This window comes from Eschrichtius robustus, chromosome 5, assembly GCF_028021215.1.
Source record: "Eschrichtius robustus isolate mEscRob2 chromosome 5, mEscRob2.pri, whole genome shotgun sequence".
Lineage (NCBI taxonomy): Eukaryota > Metazoa > Chordata > Mammalia > Artiodactyla > Eschrichtiidae > Eschrichtius > Eschrichtius robustus.
Window position 1 is genome coordinate 44248156 of NC_090828.1, and position 21663 is coordinate 44269818.

At 43.5% G+C, this 21663-nt stretch overlaps 1 protein-coding gene across 4 annotated transcripts in view; it reads left to right on the forward strand.

Moving 5' to 3' along the window:
* Window positions 1–577: 577 nt before the first annotated feature.
* Window positions 578–21663, forward strand: part of NEMP2 (nuclear envelope integral membrane protein 2) — a 34753-nt gene continuing 13667 nt past the window's right edge. For 3 of the 4 annotated variants that reach the window (XR_011074135.1, XM_068544778.1, XM_068544776.1), the window contains exons 1-7: window positions 578–838; window positions 9412–9527; window positions 13746–13977; window positions 14106–14178; window positions 15645–15738; window positions 16567–16681; window positions 18323–18548. Coding sequence is in view for 3 of the 4 variants with exons in the window: in XM_068544778.1 (XP_068400879.1) it covers window positions 733–838; window positions 9412–9527; window positions 13746–13977; window positions 14106–14178; window positions 15645–15738; window positions 16567–16681; window positions 18323–18548 (962 nt within the window). In the remaining variant the exon portion in view is untranslated. The remainder of the gene's footprint in view (window positions 839–9411; window positions 9528–13745; window positions 13978–14105; window positions 14179–15644; window positions 15739–16566; window positions 16682–18322; window positions 18549–21663) is intronic. The other variant, XM_068544777.1, reaches the window with a different exon arrangement.

A 21663-nucleotide genomic window follows, 5' to 3' on the forward strand; every position in this document is an offset into this window, starting at 1 on the left:
TAGTCACCATTACATCCCCAGAACTTATTTATCGTATAACTGGCAGAAGTTTGCACCTTTTGACCACCTTCACCCAGTTCCCCCACCTCCCCCAACCCTGGCAACCACCAACCTGTTTTCTACATCTTTTTAAACACACACACACACACACACACACACACACACACGCTAATTTTAAGGGATATATTGGTGAGGGAACGTTTTACATGCTCTTTATACTGAAATGTGAAAAGTCAATGCTATTTAAGCAACCAAATTGCCAATCTGTTGTTACAAACAAAAAGGAAAATGAGAAACAAAAAGGAAAAATAAACTGATTTTTATTTCTAAATAAGAGGGTTGCTGAAGGGACTTCGCCTTCCTGGGGTATGACTCTCAGAAGCCCTGACAACTGAGCCCTAAAACCCCACAGTCACGGGTCAGGGCAGTTTTAGGTACAATTCACAGACGAAGGGTCTCCTCCTCCCCACACCCTCCAGGGTGAGACGGGGCGGAGCCCGGAGGGCCCCGGAGGCGGGAGGGGCGGGACAGGGAGGGACAGGGCGCGAGCGGGGCGGCGGCGGCGGCCGGATTCTTCCTCCGCCGGGGGCGGGACCTCCGCGTTCCCGCGAGCAGGCCGCACCGACCCCTGGTCTCCTTCTGGGCCCCGCGCCATTTCCGCTACTCTCGGCCGAGCGGGCCCCCCAGGGCTCGTCCCGCCGCTGGGCAGCGCGGAGCTGACCCCCTGGCGGGATGCGGCCGCCCCCGGGGACGTGCTGGCTGCTCCTCTGGCTGCCGCCGCTGGCCGTGCTGCAGGCGGGCGCGGTGCGCGGCGAGGAGAACGAGGCGGCGTTGTCAGGTAACCGCGGGCACGGGCGGCGAGCGCGCGCACGCTCCTCGGCTCCCCCGCTCCCTAGTCCCCCCCTCCTCGCCCCCTTCCCCCGTCTCGCCCAGCTCCCCGGTGATGGACCAAGCTCTCCTTTCCCCCGGCGGCGGGGCGCGGGGAGCTGTTTCGCTGCCGGGCTTAAGGCTCCCTCCGCGGGCGCGGCCTCCCTTACCGTCTGCTTGGGGTTCCCTGGTCTCTGCTGGCACTTGGACACTATAATTTTAGGATTAGAAGCAACTGCAGAGTTCATTCTGGCACAGTTCCCTCGTTTTACGGAAGCAACCGAAGCCCAGAGAAGTTTTGATTAGCCCAAGGACACACAGATAGTCACTGTACAGATGATCCTAGTCTCCCGACTTTCAACACAGGGCATGTGTATACATCAACTTAGGTTGAAAATATTATTATTTATCTAGCTAAAACTTTGGACTCAAGACTAGAGAAGGTAAAAGCTTTGGCTTTAGAATTGGACTGAAATTTCCCTGCTCTTACTAGCTCTGTGACCTTGAGTGAGTCATTCTACTACTGGTCGCATGTAAAACACGGATAATAATATTTCACAGGATTACTGTGATGTTTAACGTGTGCCTGGTACAAAGGAAACAAGAAATGGTAGCTGTTCATAGTGTTGTTATGGGCTGTCTGGAGTGGGGCAAGGCAGGAGTTCTAACTCCACAGCTGCTACTAATTTGCTATGAGCTTAACTTTTTCACTGTTTTCACTATTTTTAAAAGATTTCCTGGAATCCCTGTCCACTAACTTCTCTTCATCTCATTGCCCCCCTTTGGTTGCAAGGGAGGCAACCAAGTGTGGGCTTTTAGCTGGGCATAGCTGCTCCCCTGCAATAAAATCAGGACTGTTTGTCTAAGGATAAAGGCAGTTATCAGATTGAGCTGGAGCTACCAACTCCTCTGTATCTTGCAGTGAGGTACGCCTTGGGGGACTCTTCTATACCAGTTTTCACTGAATGGACATTTGTTGAGTATTTACTATGTGCTAGGCAGTGTTAAAAGTGCTTTAACCGCATTATCTTATTTAATACTCGTAGTAGCCCTATGGGGTAGGTACCATTTATATACCCATTTTACAAAAGAGGGAACAAAGGCTTGGTAGTAAGAGAGGTAACCAGTATATACTGATGAAAAAATAAATCACAGATCTGTCTAAGAAGGAGGGTTTCTGAGCATGGCAACAGCCAGAAAATTGTAAGTAGCCTTGGACCAGCATCCAGAACCTTGATTTCTCTAGTTCGGTCATTACATTCAGCCACCCACTTGCAGAATTACGTTGGTCCAGGCACGTAATCTTTATGGGCCATAGTTTTCTCATCAGTAAAGATGAAGATGTTCTATTACTGAATGTTCTCCAATAATTTCCTTACCTTTTATTTGCCTCAATGAACCCATTGTTTTTCAGGTTTTTATGCTACCAGATTTAGTGTTAACAATGTCAACTTCTTTATTTTGTTAAATCATAAATAAATGCTTCTGTTCTGCCTGAGACAGGCAGGATGCCCACTGAGTTGATAAAATTCTAGTCCAGAGCTAAGAAAATGGCAACTTCTGTAGCCTTATAGCAACACTTGCCCTTCCAGATGGGCTTCACAACTGAGACTTTGAAGCATCCTGGTTACTGTGGTGTGCCAGTGACACCTCTGGACTAGACTGGGTCTGAGACCCATTGCTGCTCTAAAAGTCTGCAGTTTTATGAGGAACCCTGAACTCAAACAGCTGGTACTTCCTTTTCAAAAAATAGGGCCCAACTATAATGTGAGAAGCTTGGATTAAATGATATTTCCTGTTCTAAATTTCTGTCTTCAATACACACACACACCCTTCCATGGAATGGAGAACATCCAGACTGAAGCCAGCTTTCTGGTTCCCTATTTGGAGGAAGGTCAGAGGCAGTTGATATAGGACAGGCGGATAGTTGTCGGGCTGAGAGGAAAAGAAACTTGAAGACAAGAGTCACCCATAGTTTGTGAGGTCCCTAGAAACCATGTGATGTCCTGAGATGAAGTTCACGCCCAGGAATGAACCATAGCAATAGGCCCTTTGAAACCACAGCTTTCAAATTCATCTATGGAGAAGAAAATCAGTACTTGAAGTTAAAATCAGGCCTGAATGTGCATTAGCATGTGATAGCTGCAGTTCCATTCTCTATGCACATTCTTGGAGAAATGAAAATCAAGATTCATATTCAAGCCAGGTTAGAAGAACAACAACTGGGGTTAATAGAGAAGATCCTTTGTAACTTGGATACTACATGCTAATTACTTTGAATTTGAATTTACAAAATAATACCAAGAAAAATCCTTCCTCCCTTTGAACTCTAAGGAGTTAAGGTTTGTTGCTTTTTGTTTTAACTATTCTCCCTCCCTTATCCCAAAAGAAAAGCAGTTACGTAGGCCAGATGGAGAAAGTGGCAGTCTAATAAGTGATTTTATTATTCAGTTATAATTTCATCTGAAGATATTTCTTCCCATAAGGACCCTGTAAGGTTAAATTTTCAGAAGGAACATTGCTGAAATATTTTTATGTTGGAGATTGTTTAAGATCTGCTAGATTAGAAGAGTGTATGTGCTTTTTACTTTTAGCATATTCTATAAGTAGGTTTAAGTACTGCCTGCCCTTTTCTGAAGTTTTGACTGAATATTTTTACCTTAAAATAAAAGGTAATTTAGTTTATGACTAAACTCTTTAACTTAATTATATCTTTGTACATTTAGGAAAACATAAATGACAACAGTAGTACGAAAGAGTAATTTTAAATTTAATTTATCAGTTAAAGCAAGTGATGTGCAGTTGTCTCTTTTTTTATATATGATATGTAGTCCTAACATTAGATTAATTGAATATTTTCAAATTGAGTGGTATTTTAAATGAACTAAGGGATTTCACTGGTAAAGGTAACCCTGACTCAAATCCTTTGGTAATGTAAAGAATTGCACTTTGTCATAGCAGTTTGGGCACAACTGTCCAGAAATACACTGTTCTCCAGGAGTCAGGTTTATTGAAAGGTTCAAGAGGGCCTGCCGAGGACTGCAGGTAGTTAAGGAGGGCCGTGCTCGGTCCGTGGCCTTGCTGGGGTAGCCATAATAAGCATGGCATTCGGGGTTGGTCCTGCTTATACTCCTAAGTATTTGGGAAATGAGGCAGAGCTGGGATAGCCCACACTTGCAGATCCCTCTCCTGACCTGAATCAGGCTTGAGGAAGTGAATGCCTAGGTTATGGGAGCACCCTCTGGGGAGGAGACATATCTCAGCTCCAGGGGGAAGCAGTGGCTCTCCCTAGGCAGGTGTTGTTCTCGTCTGACCAAGTGAATGATTATTATTACATTTTTATGAATCCCTAGAAATTCCCTTTTGTTTTCTGGATTGCCTTGTGAGGGGATGTTGTTGATATTGTGATATATTTGGATTTGCCCAGATCTGACACCAGGAGGTTCCAATCCTAGCTGAATGAACCGGCAAAGACTGAGACTGCATGAATAAAGGACGCCTGCAGACCTGCCAGCAGCTTCACAGCCCTCAGTGTCAGGGCTGGAACAGGTGATAGAGTTCAGCTAAGCAGTCAAGCTGGCTATAATTTCTGTTTCCTACCCGCAGGCAGAGATAGAGGAAGTAGAAGCTGAATAATGAAATGTCTCTAGAAGAAGATTACTGAAGGGAGGAGAGGCCTAGGAAAGACGTTTATAAACAATCTAAGATTAAAAGATCTGACTCCCTCTAGGAAGGCAGTAGGCCAGCTGCGATAAGAATCTTGATTGTCCAAGTCACTGTCTTATGCTAGTTGCCCATGGCTTAAGATTCACATGAACTCCCTTGGAGCTAGGGTTGTGGTTTCTTGTGGCTGTGAGTTTCTAGTTCCTTAGATAATTAGGAATTCTTGTGTGAGTTGATTGAGATGCATTCACCTGAGGAGACAGGTGATAACAATGAGGGCAACCAGAGGGCACCATGAAATGCTGACACCTTGTCTATAATGTCTCGTATTGTGTGAATTCAACATCAGTTTCACCTCAAAAGCCAGAGGCCGCTCTGGAGAATCCAGGGGAGATGCTGTTTGCAACATGCTTTTAGTAGTGTTTCTATAAGTATCAAGAATCATGGGCTTCCCTGGTGGCGCAGTGGTTGGGAATCTGCCTGCCAGCGCGGGGGATACGGGTTCGGGCCCTGGTCTGGGAGGGTCCCGCATGCCGCGGGGCGACTGGGCCCGTGAGCCACAATTACTGAGCCTGTGCGTCTGGAGCCTGTGCTCCGCAACAAGAGAGGCCACGATAATGGGAGGCCCGCGCACCGCGATGAGGAGTGGCCTCCGCTTGCCGCAACTAGAGAAAGCCCTCACACAGAGACGAGGCCCCAACACAGCCATAAAAATAAATAAATAAATAAACCCGAAGTTAAAAAAAAAAAGAATCAGGGCAACGTACCCCTATCTGTACTTTCCTTAATCTGGTTGAAGACCAAGGTGGAATCAGAGCAAGTTCTTTTCTTCTAACTGGGAGGTCTTTACACAGAGTACACTGATGTACCACATAGAGTACAACAAAAACACGCTGATCGCCACCTCTTGCTTCCCTCTGCCCTCTTCTGCCTGGTGAGGAGAAAGAAGAGGGTTCTCAGCCCAAGGGGTATTAAGGGTTACAGCTCTCCGCCCTCTAGTTAAGGGTACATTGATGATGGGGTAGGGTAAGGAGGAGGCGTAGCCTGCAGGTTCTGTGGGTGGGATGGCAATGGCATGGGCTGGACAGGTGTCCAGCATTAGGTTGCTTCAAGGGGAAAAGCAGAGTGCACCCCTTTTTACAGTGCTGGCACTGGCCAGCCTCTTACAGAGATTGGCCAGGCTTTCACTGGGTCGGCTGTGCACGCCCAAATAACCTACTAATCCTCTCGAATTACAACACACACATGAAAGACAAATATTTAAATGCTACGGATACAGTAATGAACACGCCATGTCCCTAACTTCATGGAAAGAGAGTATAAACTAAAAAATACATATATAATATGAAGAGAATAAAGCAGAGTAAGAAGAAAGTGGGTGAAAGGGGTTGGAGTGTGCCATTTTAGACAGTGGGGTCAGAGAAGGCCTTCCTGAGAAGGTGAATTTTGAGCAAATACATACGTTATCTATCAGAAGGAGCAAGCTCTCCCGAGATCTGGGGAAAGCCAGTTGCAGGTGGAGGAAACAGCATGTAGGAAAGGTTGAGGCAAGGGCGGCTTGGCATCCTGAGGACAGGATGGGTGGTGTGGCCAGAGAGGCCAAGCAGGAGGAAAGGTCAGAGTTACCCAGGTCCTAGGAAAGGAGGGTGGGTTTTCTTACGGGTGTGATGAGAAGTCATTGGAGGGTTTTGAGCAGGTAAATGCTGTGCTGTGGTTGATGTTTCTAAAAGGTCCCTGTACTGATTAGAGAACAGGTTGTAGAGGAGCATCGTAGGGGCGATTCTGGAAGCAGACCAGCTAGAAGTCCCTTATAGTAACCCAAGTGCAAGAAGACTGCGGCCTGGACAGCAGAGAAGCATTTACTCCTAAATTCAAGCTATTGCACTCTACCCAAATTGCATCATCTTGCTCTTATCTGAAGAGTTACAGACATCAAATGATTTAGGAGACAGTCTCAGGACCAAAATGGAAAAAAAAAACCTCACTGGAAGGCAGCATTTGTTTGCAAAGCTCAGGCTCCAAAGGGTTTTTCCTCAGACCACTAACAAGAGGGTAGTTCGTGTACTTAGGGGAATTGACTCAGCCCTTGAAGTATTGGAACGCTCTCTAGGAGAGGGGATGCACGGAGGGACCCTGGAAAGACCACAAGAAAAGCCCCTAGTGAGCACGCGTGTGGCGTTAGGAGTAACCCTGAAGAAAGAACGGGCTGCAGTTAACGTTCTCATGGTGGTCTGGGCTGCTGGGGTCTGCAGACCATAGACCTCGCGCTCTTCACCTGCCCCTAGCCCCAGAGTGTGCTCCCTCCCCGACAATAGGTAGGAACCCCTCTTCCGCTGGGGACTCCCAGCATAAGGTTCTCAACCCCAGCCGCCCGATTTCGCCCTGTTCCTGCTTAGAGAGCCCACAGGGGACCGTGGAAGGCAGGACATGGGATACCAGAAGGCGAGTCCGGAGCCGCCCCTGCTGCTCTCTAGCTGAGGGCTTTTAACGTGCGTGGTGTGTTATCATGGCAGTCGCTCAGGCCCTTCCAGGATCCGCACTGCCTCCTTGGACACGCATCTTTCATACGGCCAGCTGCAGCCCCTTGGGGTCCCGGGAGGGCCCTGTCCCCTGTGCAGCCCGTGGCCAGGAGTCATTTGTGTCCCAGATGTACCCAAGAAGGCTCCTCAGCATCTGTTGCTTTGTGTGTTGTTAACACTGTTCTGCATTCTCCTTTTTGCCCTTGTGTATAAACAGACCATGAAAGAATGCATTTTTAATTTTTGTATCCTATATTTAAAAGAGAGCCTCTAGAGCTTCCTTCTCATGCCTTTTTGAGATCTGCCTCTTAACCTGGATTCTTATATTTGCATCTCAGACTCTCAAACTCTGCAAATTTCTTGGTGTATTTAAAAACATATGCATCACAATGTTAAGAGTAAAGATTAAATGGTTTCACAGCATCGCAGTGGAGGGTACTGGATCCTCGTGTAACTTCCCTGCTCTGTGCAGCCACCTGAGAACCTTAACTTTTATGCAGTTGTATTTCCAGAGGTGATAGGCATTCACAGTGTCTGTTTCTTCACTTTTCTCCAGCTTAATGCTAAGGATGCTTCTAGGCAGGACCAGGACCTATCTGGGCTTACTTAGTGTTATTCCCTAAATGGATGTAATTGTCGACTTGTTATTACTGGTTACCCGATCCTTCCCCAACTTTGGTGTAGCAGGTTGTTCTAGCTTCATTTCAGGTTTTTCTGGAGAAACAGCTGATCACACTCTCCTTAGAGGAGCGGGGGTTTGGGCATAAGGCCCGTTTCTCGATGTGCGCATAAACGTTCCCTGTTGCTGTTTCATATTTGACAGACGTAGTGGTGATACCCTATCCTGGGTCCAGAAGCATCTGTGACTTTTATCTCACTTCATTTTAAATTCAAATATAGCAGCAGCCTCAGAATAAAATGAACCCCATTACTTCATAATTTTCTTGTGGCATTTACTACATTTACCATCTGTAATGCAGCACCTGTCTTCTCTCTCTCTCTTTTATACTGTGTTATATTGTATTATATATTACATACTATATATAAAATATTTTTTGTGTATTACACAGAACATACACACATATGTATGTACTACATCTGTCTCCAGCCAAACTTCTCCTGTGCTACAGACCTATCCATCTTCACCTAGCCCCACCAACCAAGACTCAGTACTTCTAAAATTGAACTCTTCCCCTTTTTTTGCTTCTTCTCTAGTATTCCTTATCCCACACACCAGAACCATCAGGTCATTTCTGAATCTCTGAGTCTGTTGATTCCACTTCCTAGGTGCTCTTACATCTGTTCTTTCTCCTGCCTACTTAGTTTGTTTCTTGTTTAGACTGCTGCGGGAGCCTCCACAGTTCTTCTGCTTTCAGTCTTCTTCCCCGCTAACATTTTGTGTGGCTTGCAGAATGCTCTTTCTAAGACACGACTGTGTTCTCTGTTCCCACAGATCCATTCTCTGCCTTGCTCTCCCCTGCTCAGTTCCTGGAAGCTGGCCTCTGTGGGCTTCTTTGCCCTCTGGCTTCTGATTGGGTTTGGCAGATGAGAGGCACTGATGGAAGGGCAGGAGAGAGCTCCCCCTGAAGTTCTGGCAGGGTTTGCATTCCCTTAGACTACTGTACTCTTGGCTCCAGTAACAACGGGTCCTCCCTTTGCCTTTTCAGGCCTAGGGATGTTGAAGGCTTTCTGCTCTTGTTGGTGCCTGGGAACTTCACGGTACCTTGTTGTTAATGCCTTAACCCTGCCTACATCTTCACTGAACTCAGTTAAACCCTTTGGAATGTCAACAGTGTCTTGCTGAGACTTTGACACTTACCTAAAATCCATCAATGCTCTGCTTTCTGCGTGAAGTCCACACTCCTCAGCGTAATAGAAACCACCTAGCTCTCTAGCTGCAGGTGTTGAAATGTCCTGTGTATTCCCTACACTCCGTCCTCGTGAATGGCCGAAGCACTTCCATGATTTCCCTCATCTCCATGGTTCTGTACACATTTGTCACCCCACCCCCTGACTTCTGTCTCGTTGCCTCTGACTGTGCTTCAGTGCTGCACTCACGTTTCCTCCTTTCTGGGAAGCCTCCCTCAATCCTTGCCCTCTACTTCAAGATTGAAGAAGTGCCTATTCTCTGTGCTCTTACAGTCCCTCCATCTGTCATAAGAGTTTTGGTACTGGACTGTAATCTTTTTGTCTGCCTCCTGCTAGATTGGAGAGACTGAAGGACTATAATTACCACGTAGAAGAATTTACTGGCCATAGACTATAAAAACAGCCGTCATTAACCCTGTGATTAAAAAAGAAAGAAGATAAGATTCTGGGCAATTACATATTTAGGAAATATATTCTCTTTTCCGTTTCTCAGTTCCAAGATGTAAAGCTTTGAAGGAAATGGATTTAATTAAAACGTCTCAGTCAGACTGTTACTGCTACAATCAAAAATCCCAAGTGAAATGGAAGTATATATGGTCAACTGTGCAGGTAAGAGCCTACTTTCAAATTATGTCTTAGGAACAGGGAGTTAAAACGTACTATTTCAAGAGTAGAAGTAGCTTTTGTATGACATAGAGCTGTGTATCAGTATGAAAGCTGCCTGGGGAATTACACACAATAGTTCAGGGGGAGGGCTATGGGAGGGGACATTAACCTCCATACTCTTCATCAGCCCCTCTCCAACCACTCCAAGTAGATATACTATCTGAGTGCAGTGTGCTTGCTGTTCGGACATGGCTCAAGACAATACCTTCTCGCCTACTTTCCAAAATAATTGCTATCTCAAACCCTTCTCTATAGAAATTCTGAAGTTACCTCTGATCCCAGGTGTGGTCAAGATAGTAGTTACTCTTAATAGCCTAGCACTTTTCCTTCCTTCAGCATTTAATGAATATTTATTAAGCACCTACTAAGTGCCAGGAATTATTCTAGGCTCTTAGGATCCATCAGTGAACAAAATAGATCCCCGCTCCTGTGATGTTTACACTCTTGGGAATGGGGGTAGGGGGTAGGGTGGGGTTAGCCATAAATGTAAAAGAGAAGAAAATTATAAAACTAGTAAGTGCTATAAAAAAAGAAAATGTAGAGTGAGATAAGTGGAATGAGGTGGGTGGAGGCAAGTTGCAGTATTAAAAAGAGTGGTCAGGGTCATTCTCATTGTAAAGGTGACACATGAGTAAGATCTCAGTGATGTGAGTTACCCAACAGGGTATCTGAGGGAAGAGCTAGGACATCATCATATCAATAGGCACTTGATGTTGCTTTGTACTGTTACTGATAATACACACCACGTTGGTCACTTGGTTAAGGTGTTATCTGTCAGTTTACAGTTTTACCACTATAAAATAACTATTTTCACCTCTGTAACGAATGACTATTTTGAGGGGATAATTTGAGACTATGTATATACTCTACTCCTCATCAAACTTTCACCCCCTAGTTTTATTATCTGTTGATGATGCTTGCCTGAATCGATTATCATCACGATGTTTATCAAATGGTGATTTTCTAATTCCATTATTCCTTCTACATTCATTGGCATTCTTCTATAAGGAAGAGTTTTACCTCCCCAATTTATTTATATCCATATAGCTTCATGGATTGCCAATTCATTTGCTGGACTACAATTCCTTACTTTTATTATTTGTTTTGTTAATTCAAATTGTCCTAGATTTGGCCAGTAGGAGCCCCCTCGAACTAGCTCTTATGTTCTTTAACTTGTGCCTGTCATTATTTGAGCACTTCTTTACCTTCTGGCAAACAAGATGTTCCCAAGCTTATCCTGTAATTTCTTAGAGGCAGCTCTGGAGTCATACATTTTTCCAAGGAGCATTCAGTGTCAGGTGTGTTCATTACTACCGGATATCATTGTCATATGTGTATATACACACCCATACTTCTATACACATGGCTGTTTCTTCCTTCCTTTCTTTCTTCTTTCATCCTGTCTATCTGTCTTCAAAAACCATGAATTCTGATCTCTCCAACACCACTGGGTTCACTCTAGTCTTTCTCCTTTCCATATCTATAACTCTCTTCTCTGATTGTGAGAAACCTGGTTCCAATTATCGTCAATATATTGACTTATTTGCCTAATCCTAGAGTAATTTCAGAGTTGCTAAGCCATACCATTGTGAAAAACAAACCTAGTGACAAGAGCTCAGTATTTGTTTACAGTGTGTTTTATCTTCAGTTTGAGGGGTCACAGTCTACATATTGTGCTCAAAAGTTACTTGGGTTAATTCATTCCTACCCATCCCCCTTCAATATGGTTATATTATTCATTTGAAATACACTTGTTTTTATTTGTTTCCATTTCAGAGTTTTTCCTCATCCTGGTTGATTTTATTATCATTATTTTTTAGTATGTACAATATTAATATGGCTCAAAAGTCAAAACTACACAAAGGTGTTCTCAGAGAAGTGTCACTCCCCCTCATCCCTTCCCTCCCAACCCATGTAGGTAATCAATCTTGTTAGTTTCTGGTATATCTTTCCTGTGTTTCTTTTTACAAAAGTAAGTGGTGATGCATATTTATAGATGGTGCTTAAAGCCATGGGACTAAGGAGTGAGTTTAGGCGGAGAAGAGGAGAGGACCAGCGACTGAGCCTGGGTCAGTCAGATATTAAGAGGTCTGGGAGGAGGAAGGGGTCAGCAGAGGAGAGAGAGAAGGGGCAACAAGCAAAGGAGGTGCCCAGGGAGCCCCAGGAAGTGCGACAGGGAGGAGGGAGTGATCAGCAGCGCCAGCCTCTGTTGACGGATCAGATAGAATGACTGGCAATGAGTTGGCCACTCGGTTTAGCAACATGGAGGCCACTGATGACCTTGTCAAGGGCAGCCTGTTGGAAATGAAAGCCTGACCGAAGTGGCTAAAGAGAGAAATGGGGGAGAGGAACCGGAGGCTGCAGGTATTGGCAACTTTTAAAAGAATTTTATTGCAGTGGGAAGCGAGGAAAGGGGGTGATAGCTGAAGGGGAAAATGGAGTCAATAAAAGGGTTTTGTGTGTTTTTCTTTAAGTGGGAAAAATGCCAGCATGTTTGTAAGCTGATAGGAATGGTCTCGTAGAGCGGGAAGAAGTACTGGTGGGATGTCCTTGAGTAGCAGAGGGGGATCGGATCCAGCGCACAGGTTGGGGACTTGCCTTTAGAATGGAGCATGTAAATCTCCTCTGTGGCAGAAATTTCCTCCGGAAATGCACAGGCCAGAAGCAGAGCATGTGCCTGCAGATGCTGACAGGTGGGTGGATATGGGGATAAGAGCCCTCCCGGTTCTCTTCCGACATCTTCCGTTCTCCGTGAAGTAGGAAGGATCACCAGCCAGAAGTGAGGGAGGGAGGGGTCGTTGGGGTATTGAGGAAGGAGAAGCCGTGAGGTCATCGTTGAAGAGAGTGGACGAGCGACTGGATAGGAACGTGTGGTATGATTGCCGGCAGCCTTCCGGTCCTGCTTCAGCTTCACAGTCAAGGGTTTGAAGTGAGAGCACTGCGAGTTTCTCCAGCATGATCGGTGGTGCAGATGCAAAAGTGGAATAGGTGGAGGGTTGGATTTTGCAAGTGAGTGTGACAGAGCACAAGGGGTACAAACAAGTTAAGGGTGCATATAAGGGAATGCTTTATAATGATTGATCATGGAACTTGCTGGAAAAGAAGGGGCTGAGGACATCAAGGGTGAGGAGCAGAGGAAAGGTGCTTGCTCCCTGCTGGGGTTAATGCTTGCTGGGGTCGGGGTGTTAAGGGGGGCACGCTGGAAAGATAGGAGGTGGTGGTCAGCTAGTGGGGTACATTTCATGCAGCCTGTGTTGGGGGCTGCAGTTTGGGACTGACAAGATGAGGGTGTGGCCGCAGGCATGATTAGCTGAGGTGAGTGGAGCATAAGAGGGGAGGAGTTCAAGGAGCCAAGAGGACAGGATATTGGAAGGAGTTTTGTGTGTATCTTGTGTATATTTAATCCCAGAGACATATGACAGGAAGTAGAATTGGAGAGAGAGCAACAGAGAGCCAGGAGCTAAAATCCAAGAGAATCGGGGCATAGGTAGACAGATAATGGGTGATTTCACCTGATGCCTGAGATTCAGAGCTGGTGCTCTCTCTCCCCTTTTCAGGCTTGCCCTATCCTTGGACAAAGAAGAGAAACAGGGACAAAGGCAGCAGCAGAATTGTCCTTTAATGATCCCTGGGCTGTCATCATCTGCTTAGTATTGTAGTTGGTTCTTTGCTGTGAGACTTGAGTAGGACCTGGGGTTGGGTTCTGATCCTTCTTCAGCGGGCATGGTGAGAGAAGCCTGAATCACATATGCTCAGCTGATCTGTAAGATAGAAATGCTTTTTCTCAATCACAGTAGAAGTGGTAGGTATATAAACCCTATTCTCATTAGGTTTATAACCAAATAGTTTGCTACCTATTATTTTCTGTCTCATCCATTTTCACATGTCCCTTGGCCACAATAACCTGCTGGAAGAGGGAATTCCATCATCCACAACTCAGGGGAAGAAACATCCACTTTAAAAAGTGTCTGTGCTCCAGTGTGTGTTGACTAAACACAGATCTCTGGGTCTGTCCCTGGGATCAGAACATTGCCAAGTACCTCTGAGTGTTCTTTACTTAACCAGTCTTGGGCTCTCTTTACTCCTTTTCTCATGATTTTAAGAAGCTTATAAGAAGTTTTAACTTCTGTGTTTGTGAATTTGTTTGTTCTTGTTTTCCAGGTGAAAATTACCAGTTCAGGCCTGCTCAGTATCGTATATATCACAGAAAGATATAATTGCCAGTATCCAGAAACCATTCTGTCTATTATCAGATGTGTGATTCATAACTTTTGGACACCAAAGGAGTCTAATGATATAACCATAACCATCAATCCATATGGGGAGACTGTGTGCTTCTCTGTGAAGCCTGCCAGGAAGATATTTATCTATACAGTAAGCGTGAATCGAAATAGTAAGTCTGTTTTTATTATACTTGATTTCTGGAATCAGTTTTTCTGGAGTGACATTTCAGTAAATTGACTAACACTACATTGACACAAAATCTTTGTTTGTTGTGTGTCTGTGTCTTCTTTGCTCCAGTTGTGGATTTCAAACTCTTCCTTGTGTTTGTGGCAGGCATTTTCCTCTTCTTTTATGCGAAGACCTTGAGTCAGTAAGTATTCATTTTTACTTTCTTAAATTTGTGAATCAAAAAGAGTAGGACATTTTTGACCCTGTGCTGAATATTTCCACACTAGTTTGTAGGTCTTGCTTTAGATTTTGCAAACAATTGGTCTGAAGACAGTGTTTGAAGGGTTTTAAAACCAGTAACATTTGTTTGTATAGTATGATATGTACTGGTTACAGAGTACTTTCACGTGCATTATTTTGTATTACATATCAATATACATTTTTTAATACATTTATTTTATTTGAATTAATTAATTTATTTTTTGGCTGTGTTGGGTCTCTTGTTGCTGTGCGCGGGCGGGCCTTCTCTAGTTGTAGCGAGCGGGGGCTACTCTTCGTTGCGGTGCTAGGGCTTCTCATTGCGGTGGCTTCTCTTGTTGCAGAGCACAGGCTCCAGGCGGGCAGGCTTCAGTAGTTGAGGCACACGGGCTTCGGTAGTTTTGGCTCACGGGCTCTAGAGCACAGGCTCAGTAGTTGTGGTGCACGGGCTTAGTTGCTCCGCGGCATGTGGGATCTTCCCAGACCAGGGCTCGAACCCGTGTGCCCTGCATTGGCAGGCGGATTCTTAACCACTGTACCACCAGGGAAGCCCCTATACAATATTTTAATCGATTTGATTCTCTTAACAGCTATGTGAGCTCTGGATTATTGTTCTCATTTTATAAATGAGAAAACCAACATCCGTCATTACATGAGTAGTCTTGCCAGGGCTGAAATTTATACTCAGGTTTTCTGATGCTGGGTGCCTTCCTCTCTCTTACATTTGCACCACCTCCTAGATTTGTGTCTCTGATACAAAAGGTTGAATTTAACATGTTTTCCTGATACTTTTTTTCTTATAACTTCTCTCATGAAAAAGGAATTTCTTTCCAATAATATTTTACTTCTTAACTTGCTATTCTGGCCATTGTTTATTTTCAAGTTTTTCCTTATGGCTTAAGAGAGTGTGTTTCATGTTCTCCATGGTCTTAATAAATTGGATGTTGCTTACATAGCCTGAAGAGTAGAGGTTGGACTCAGAGGAGCTGGGCTGCAGGCCTGAATCCTCCAACTGGCAGATACTGACTTGGGAAAGCCTTTAATTTCTTGGCGCCTTAGTTTCCTCCCATGTAAAATTTAGACATGGATAGCTGTTTCACAGGACCGTTGTGAGAGCATGTTAAGCTCTCAGACAAGTGCCTGCTATGTGATAGGTGCTCCAATAATTATTATTGGACCAGATTCTAAACATAGAAGATAACTCAGACATTCTGTTTCGAGTTAGTGGCAAGCTATTTACCATAAATTTCAAGTAGAGATTTCACTTTTTAAGGGTATAGGATGTAATTAAAGCTGCCATCTGAGTTTTTCTTCTTAGTAATCTTTATGACTACTGTCAAGTTAAACATGTTTCTAATACTGAAAGAGCGACTTGGCATTTAAATGGCTTTTATCTGCTTGTCTTGACAGGAGCCCTGTTTTCTTTTACTCTTCGGGGACTATGCTAGGTATTCTAATGACATTAGTCTTTGTCCTGTTGCTGGTGAAAAAGTTCATTCCTAAGGTAGGTATACCATGTACAAATGAATAAAAAAATGGAAATCATGATCTCATAAACATGAAAAATTGATTAAAATTAATTCATGTTTATTATGAAAGTTCCTAATTCAAACCGTATTTCTACATTGTATAAACTGGCTTAAATTGTATCTTTTCCAAGAGATTCCATTTTTATTTATTACTATGTGTAGGCTTAAGTATTAAGTTTTGGTGATACTTTTTTTGAGACCCTTTTATTTTCTAGATAATACGTTTTTCTTATGAGTTATGGGGGCTTATTCTATGCTGAGTGCAAATTTCTCCTGGCTTAGCTGAGGAATGTCATGATGCTGAACCACTGGGGCCTTGAATAACAGCATTGCTACATCTGGGGATTTCTTCATCATTATTAGTTCCCCCAAAACACCTTCAATAAAAGAATGCGCCGCACTTAGTTGCGGATACATATATATTAGTTCATGATGCTCATGTTGTAGTTACTCTGATGAAAGCTTGCAACACCAGCACTATTTTGAGATAAATTTATTCTTTAGAACAGTGCTTCTCCAACTGTAATGTACATGCAAGTCACCCAGGGGTCCTGTTGAAATGCAGACTCTGATTCAGGAGTCTCAGCGGGCCTGAGAGTCTGCATCCCAGCAAGCTCCCAGGTGACGTCGAAGCTGCCGGTGCGTGGATCAGACCTTTAACAAGACTCGAGAAGAGTGCCTTGAGTTGACTTCAGTGCAGTTTGATATAGAAGTTTTGAATACAAAGGGTTTATTTGTTTATTTCTATTTTTATGAGAGTGAATGAACCAAAAACTGTGTCATTTATTTTCTTCCACACACAGTATAGCACCTTTTGGGCTCTAATGGTTGGTTGTTGGTTTGCTTCAGTTTACGTTGTGTGGCAACTGATGGAAGATCTGAAGTGGCTGTGGTGTGAAAACAGAATATATATATTAGGTAGGTAAAGCTTTAAAAAATATGGTCTATTATTGGTAAAGCTGAGATGTACAGCCAGGGGCCTTCTTTTGACATACGTTTCTCTCCAGCATCCAAATTTTCATTTTGAACTAAGGAGAAGAACTGTTAAAAATAATATTTTATTTTAATGGTTGGTGATTTCAGTTCACTAGTTCTCATTTTAGACTATTTCTGTATGACATCCTTCTTAGTTTTCTATACTAATGATCAAAAGAGCAAAAAAGCATTTGCCCTTTTTGACTGCATGTGCCTTTGAGTTGTGGTTACGCTCTAACCACATCTAAATTGTAATGAAAAAACTTCTCTAAAATGTGGCTCTTTATTTCTTTTTCTTAATTTATTCAGTATGAAAGGTGAGAAATCCTAAATATAAATGACTAATGAAAACTTGACTTTTCAGAAACAGAGACACTTATTCTTCTTGTTTGATGTTATTTTAAAAAACAAACAAAAAAGAAAAACCCAACTTTTTAAAGTGTTTTATTTGGGAAATTATAGAGAATGGGAGAATCAATTTTCTCCTAACCTCTTAGTGCCAAATTTCTCCCATAAGTCCACCCACCCAGAACAAAAGCAATCAATTCTTTGTTTCACTTGAAGGTTTTATGTTCTTAGCCCATTTTTCTTTTTACGCTAAAGTATTTTCAAAGTTAATTATTGCTATTATGGTGTGTTTCCTTAAATACTTCACTAAGCATCTCTACAAGGCAAGAGCATTTTCCTCTATAGTTAAGTAACTATTAAATCTAAAAAAATGAATAGTTACATAAAATCATCTATTATCCAGGCCATGTTCAAATTTCCTAAACATCCTTGATGCTTGTTTTGTATAAGGTAGGATATAGTCCAGAATCACATTTTGCATCTATTGTGTCCTGTAAGTCTCTTTTAATCCATAACAGGTTTTGGGTTTTTTTTTTTTCCATCACAATGATATGCTGAAGAGACCAAGTTGTCCTATAGAATGTGCCACTTTCTGGATTTCTCTGATTATTCCTTTGTAGTATAATTTAATTTGTTTCTCTCTCCCCTGTATTTTTTATAAGCTGGAAATTAGATCTTGAGGCTTGCTTACATACAAATGAAGCACTTGGCAAAATATGTAAGAGGCAATGTGCACGTGACATTGGATCACAACAGGAGACACCACAGAATATCTCACTGTCCCTCTTTTGGTAATACAGAAACTGAGCACTGGATTACGAGGGTGACAGCCCAATCCCTCCACTGTAAAATTATATTTTCATTTAGGGACTAGAAAATAAAAATTAGGAATAGCTTTTGTAGCAGACTGTGACATACACTGAGGCTTATTCCTGACCAAAGCAACTGTGATCACATTTGTCCTCTAGGACTCTGGACCAGAAAATAGGGATACTTACCTAATAATATTATAATAATTTATTATTATACATCCTTAATTATTACAGAAGTCAGCCTAATATCTCACATGGAGGGAATAACTAGCCCTAAATGCATTTTTCAACTTCATTGGAGAAAGAAAACAGAAATGAAGGTTTTCTGATATGTTCTTAGCTCTAAGTCATGGCTCGGCCGGGTTTTCTTCCCATAACTTTTCAGTTCAGCGTTATATTTTGTTACATTCTTCTGCTTTTACAGGCTACGTCTTGGTAGTTGGGTGTGTCAGCTTTACCGTTTGTTACAAGCATGGGCCCCTCGTGGAGGAGAGGAGCAGGACCCTCCTGGCGTGGACGCTGCAGCTCCTCTCCCTGCTCCTGGTCTACGCCGGCGTGGCCATTCCTCAGGTCGCCTGTGCAGTGATGCTCCTCGTCCTGTCATCCAAGGTCCTGCACTTCCCACTGCGAGCGCTCGCTTACGTGAGATGGTGCGTATCCTTTTTTTAATTTTTCCATCATAAATTTGACATTTTGAGCTCTGGTTTTATTTATTTTGGGGGGGGGAGTTTTTTGGACACATCATAGTTAATCTCACAATTAACTCCACTTCATCTGGATATTTCCCTCTGAGAGGGGGACAGTTAGAGAACGTAATAAGCATCTGATCCCATCTCCGTTGCTAGTCGTCGTTCATCTGTCAGAGGTGCACCACCGATCACTAGGTACTGACAGCTCACCCAGAAGTCACTAAAATCAGTGGCAAAGTTACTTGGGCTCGGGGTCGCCTATAATTTCTACTTTCATTCTACGTTTCCTTTTTTTAGGGCCCAGGACTGCTTTAGAGGTAATTGTGCATATGAGATAAGAGTTAGGGAACAGAAATGAATCACAAATGATTGAAAGTTATGATTTATATAATTCGGGCTTTCTTTTTTCTTAAGTTTTAAGATAAGGCTTAAGCCTTTGGAAAGGACAGAAAGAAAGATGAGACAACTTCTGTTGTCACGGCTTTATGATGTCCTCAGTCATGGAATCTGAGCACCTGTTTTTGTGTCAGGTGCACAGGTGAAGGAGATGGTCCCCACCCTCGAGGTGCACTTGTTGACGCGTAGGCATGTGTTTCTATAGCCCTGAAGTGTTAAAGTAGGCCTGCACAGGAACTGTGGTGTGTAGAAAAAGTTCAGGAAAGTTCCTGGAGGAGGTCACTGGGCTGAATTTTAATGAATCAAAACAGCCAGATGAATAAATGTAGGAAGGGCCTTCCTGACGGGGAGAAAGCCCGGTTTGGTACCATCGCAGGGCCGGCGAGCGAGGTGGGTGTCGGCCAGGTCATGGAGGCATCGCAGGCCCTGCTGGAGAATCTGATCTGATCCTGTAACGCAGCGGAGGCAGCTGGCCGTTACGCATCTTCGTCAGTGCTCTCTGACTGCTGCCTCGACAGGGTTAGAAATCAAATGCCTGGGGCCCAGAAGGTACTGAAGGAATGAGTCCGAGCAGAGGGAAGGCAGTGGTGAGGACTGTGTGAAACTCTACAACGTTGCCTCCTTGAAAGGGGGTCAGTTGCCATTCGGCCTGAGCTGACTGTTGCCATGTGGGAATATGGGCCTCGCCTGGCCGGCTCTTCTGGGTTTCTAGAAAAGCTGGGAATGTGGATTAGAATGTAAATTCTGACACAATGTTTAAATGTTGGCAACTAATCTGAAAATAAAAATACATTCAACAAGCAAAAATCAAAGCAGAGACCATGACATGCCTCGGGCAGTAGGAGGGGCCCATCTGTCTTCTGGCACAGAGGGTGGAGGTTAAGGGGAGGTTCTGGGGCAGGAGATCAGTCACCAGACATCACAGCAATCCACGCAAGAGGCGATGAGGGCCTGGAGTGGGGCAGTGAGATCAAGGCAGGAAGAGGGAGTTAATATTTACAAGGTAAAGTTGGCTGTGAGGAAGGAGACTCTGTGGTAACTGGTAGTTTCTGGATCTGATGACTGCATGTGTGGTGACGTCACAGGGTTAAAATGCACCAGCGACAGGGCAGGACCCCTCTGCAGAGGATGCTGGGGAGACTGAAAGGCAGCAGGGTCGGGGGACTGATGCTGACTGCTTCCCCCTGCCCTGTCTCAGAGGTAGACAGTGACTGGGGGTCTCAGAGGTCCCTCTGCCAGGAGGACAGTGGCCACTACACATCCTTCAGACCTCTGGTCCTTTGCCAGGCTTGTGGCCCGAGGAGCCCAAGAGAGAATTCCTTCCACTTTCCCTTTAAACATCCACTGCCCTGCCAAGAGCAAAGTGTGTTCTGTCACCTGCACGGTGATCCTTTAATGCATTTGCTGTGCGTTCTGTTAACACAAACGTAATGATCAAAATGTATTGTAACTTCCTCAACTTCTCATCTTGCTAGTGAGTAATTATGTGAAACATTAGGGGATAAAACAGGAACTTATAGGTTAAATAATAAACCAGAGGAAATACTTTGATGTGTATAGTACTTTCTACTTTGCAAAGAGCTGTTTGAATATATTTTAATAATATATGGTAGCTATTCTTTTGATTATCTTTGTTGAACACTTATTATAGACCACTCACTGTGCTAAGCACTTGACACAAAATAATGTATTTCATCTGTACAGTGACCTCCTTGTTGCTTTCATTTTTTTCCATGTGAGCAAGGTGAGGCTCAGAACTGTGAAGGAATTGCCCCAGTTCACACAGTGGGTAAACCTCAAAGCCAGGACTGTGTCCCAGGCTTCTCCTCAGAGCCCAGGAGTTTTCCTCTAGGGAGACAGTCTAGGTATTCAGAAAAGGAGAAGGAAATAATGTCAGTGGTTCCCTAATTCAGCTCATCAACCACCAGACAATCAATAAAAGTTTAAAGATTTTTCAGGTCCCAAACCTCAAGAAAATGTATGTTTAAAACACCTCCTGGTAATTCTGATGCTCATTTATATTTGGGAATCTCTGGTTAAATTAAATTTTAAACCACCTAAAAACATTTTTTTAAACTCATTGGTATGTATAACATATATGTTAAAACCTTTTCATCATTACCATTTTTATGAGATTCTTCCCTTTAGGACTTTTTTGGTTGGAAAAAATTTCCAATCATGAGCCCCTCAGCATGTAGCAGAGGAAGAATAAATAAATAAATAAAATAAATGACTGTGTATACACGACCCTTGTACAGTGTTTACTTCCTCTAAGATTAGTCAGAATCCCCACCACTAGGTGGAGGCGATATTCCACAAATCTTCCTGGCTTCTCTGTTCAGACTAAGAGGCAAGTGATTCTGCTAGGTCTCCATAAAAGGACATCTCAGAGGCTTGCTGCTAAGAAAATCAGCAGGGCAAGCATAAAGAAGCCAGACTTGTAATTGTCTGATCTGAAATCACTGAGGAAGAAAAATGCAATCAACATCTCTATCAGAAATTGATCCTCAAACGCCATAGGACATTATTTCAGATGGTCCAGGAAGAGGGGAAATGTACTGTTAGGCCCAAACTACACGTTCTGTAAACCTCCGTCATGATAACAATAATATAGAATGATATAGAGGAAGTTAAGAATTATTACCGTTACTGTCAAAAGAAATGTATTTTTATAAATCTT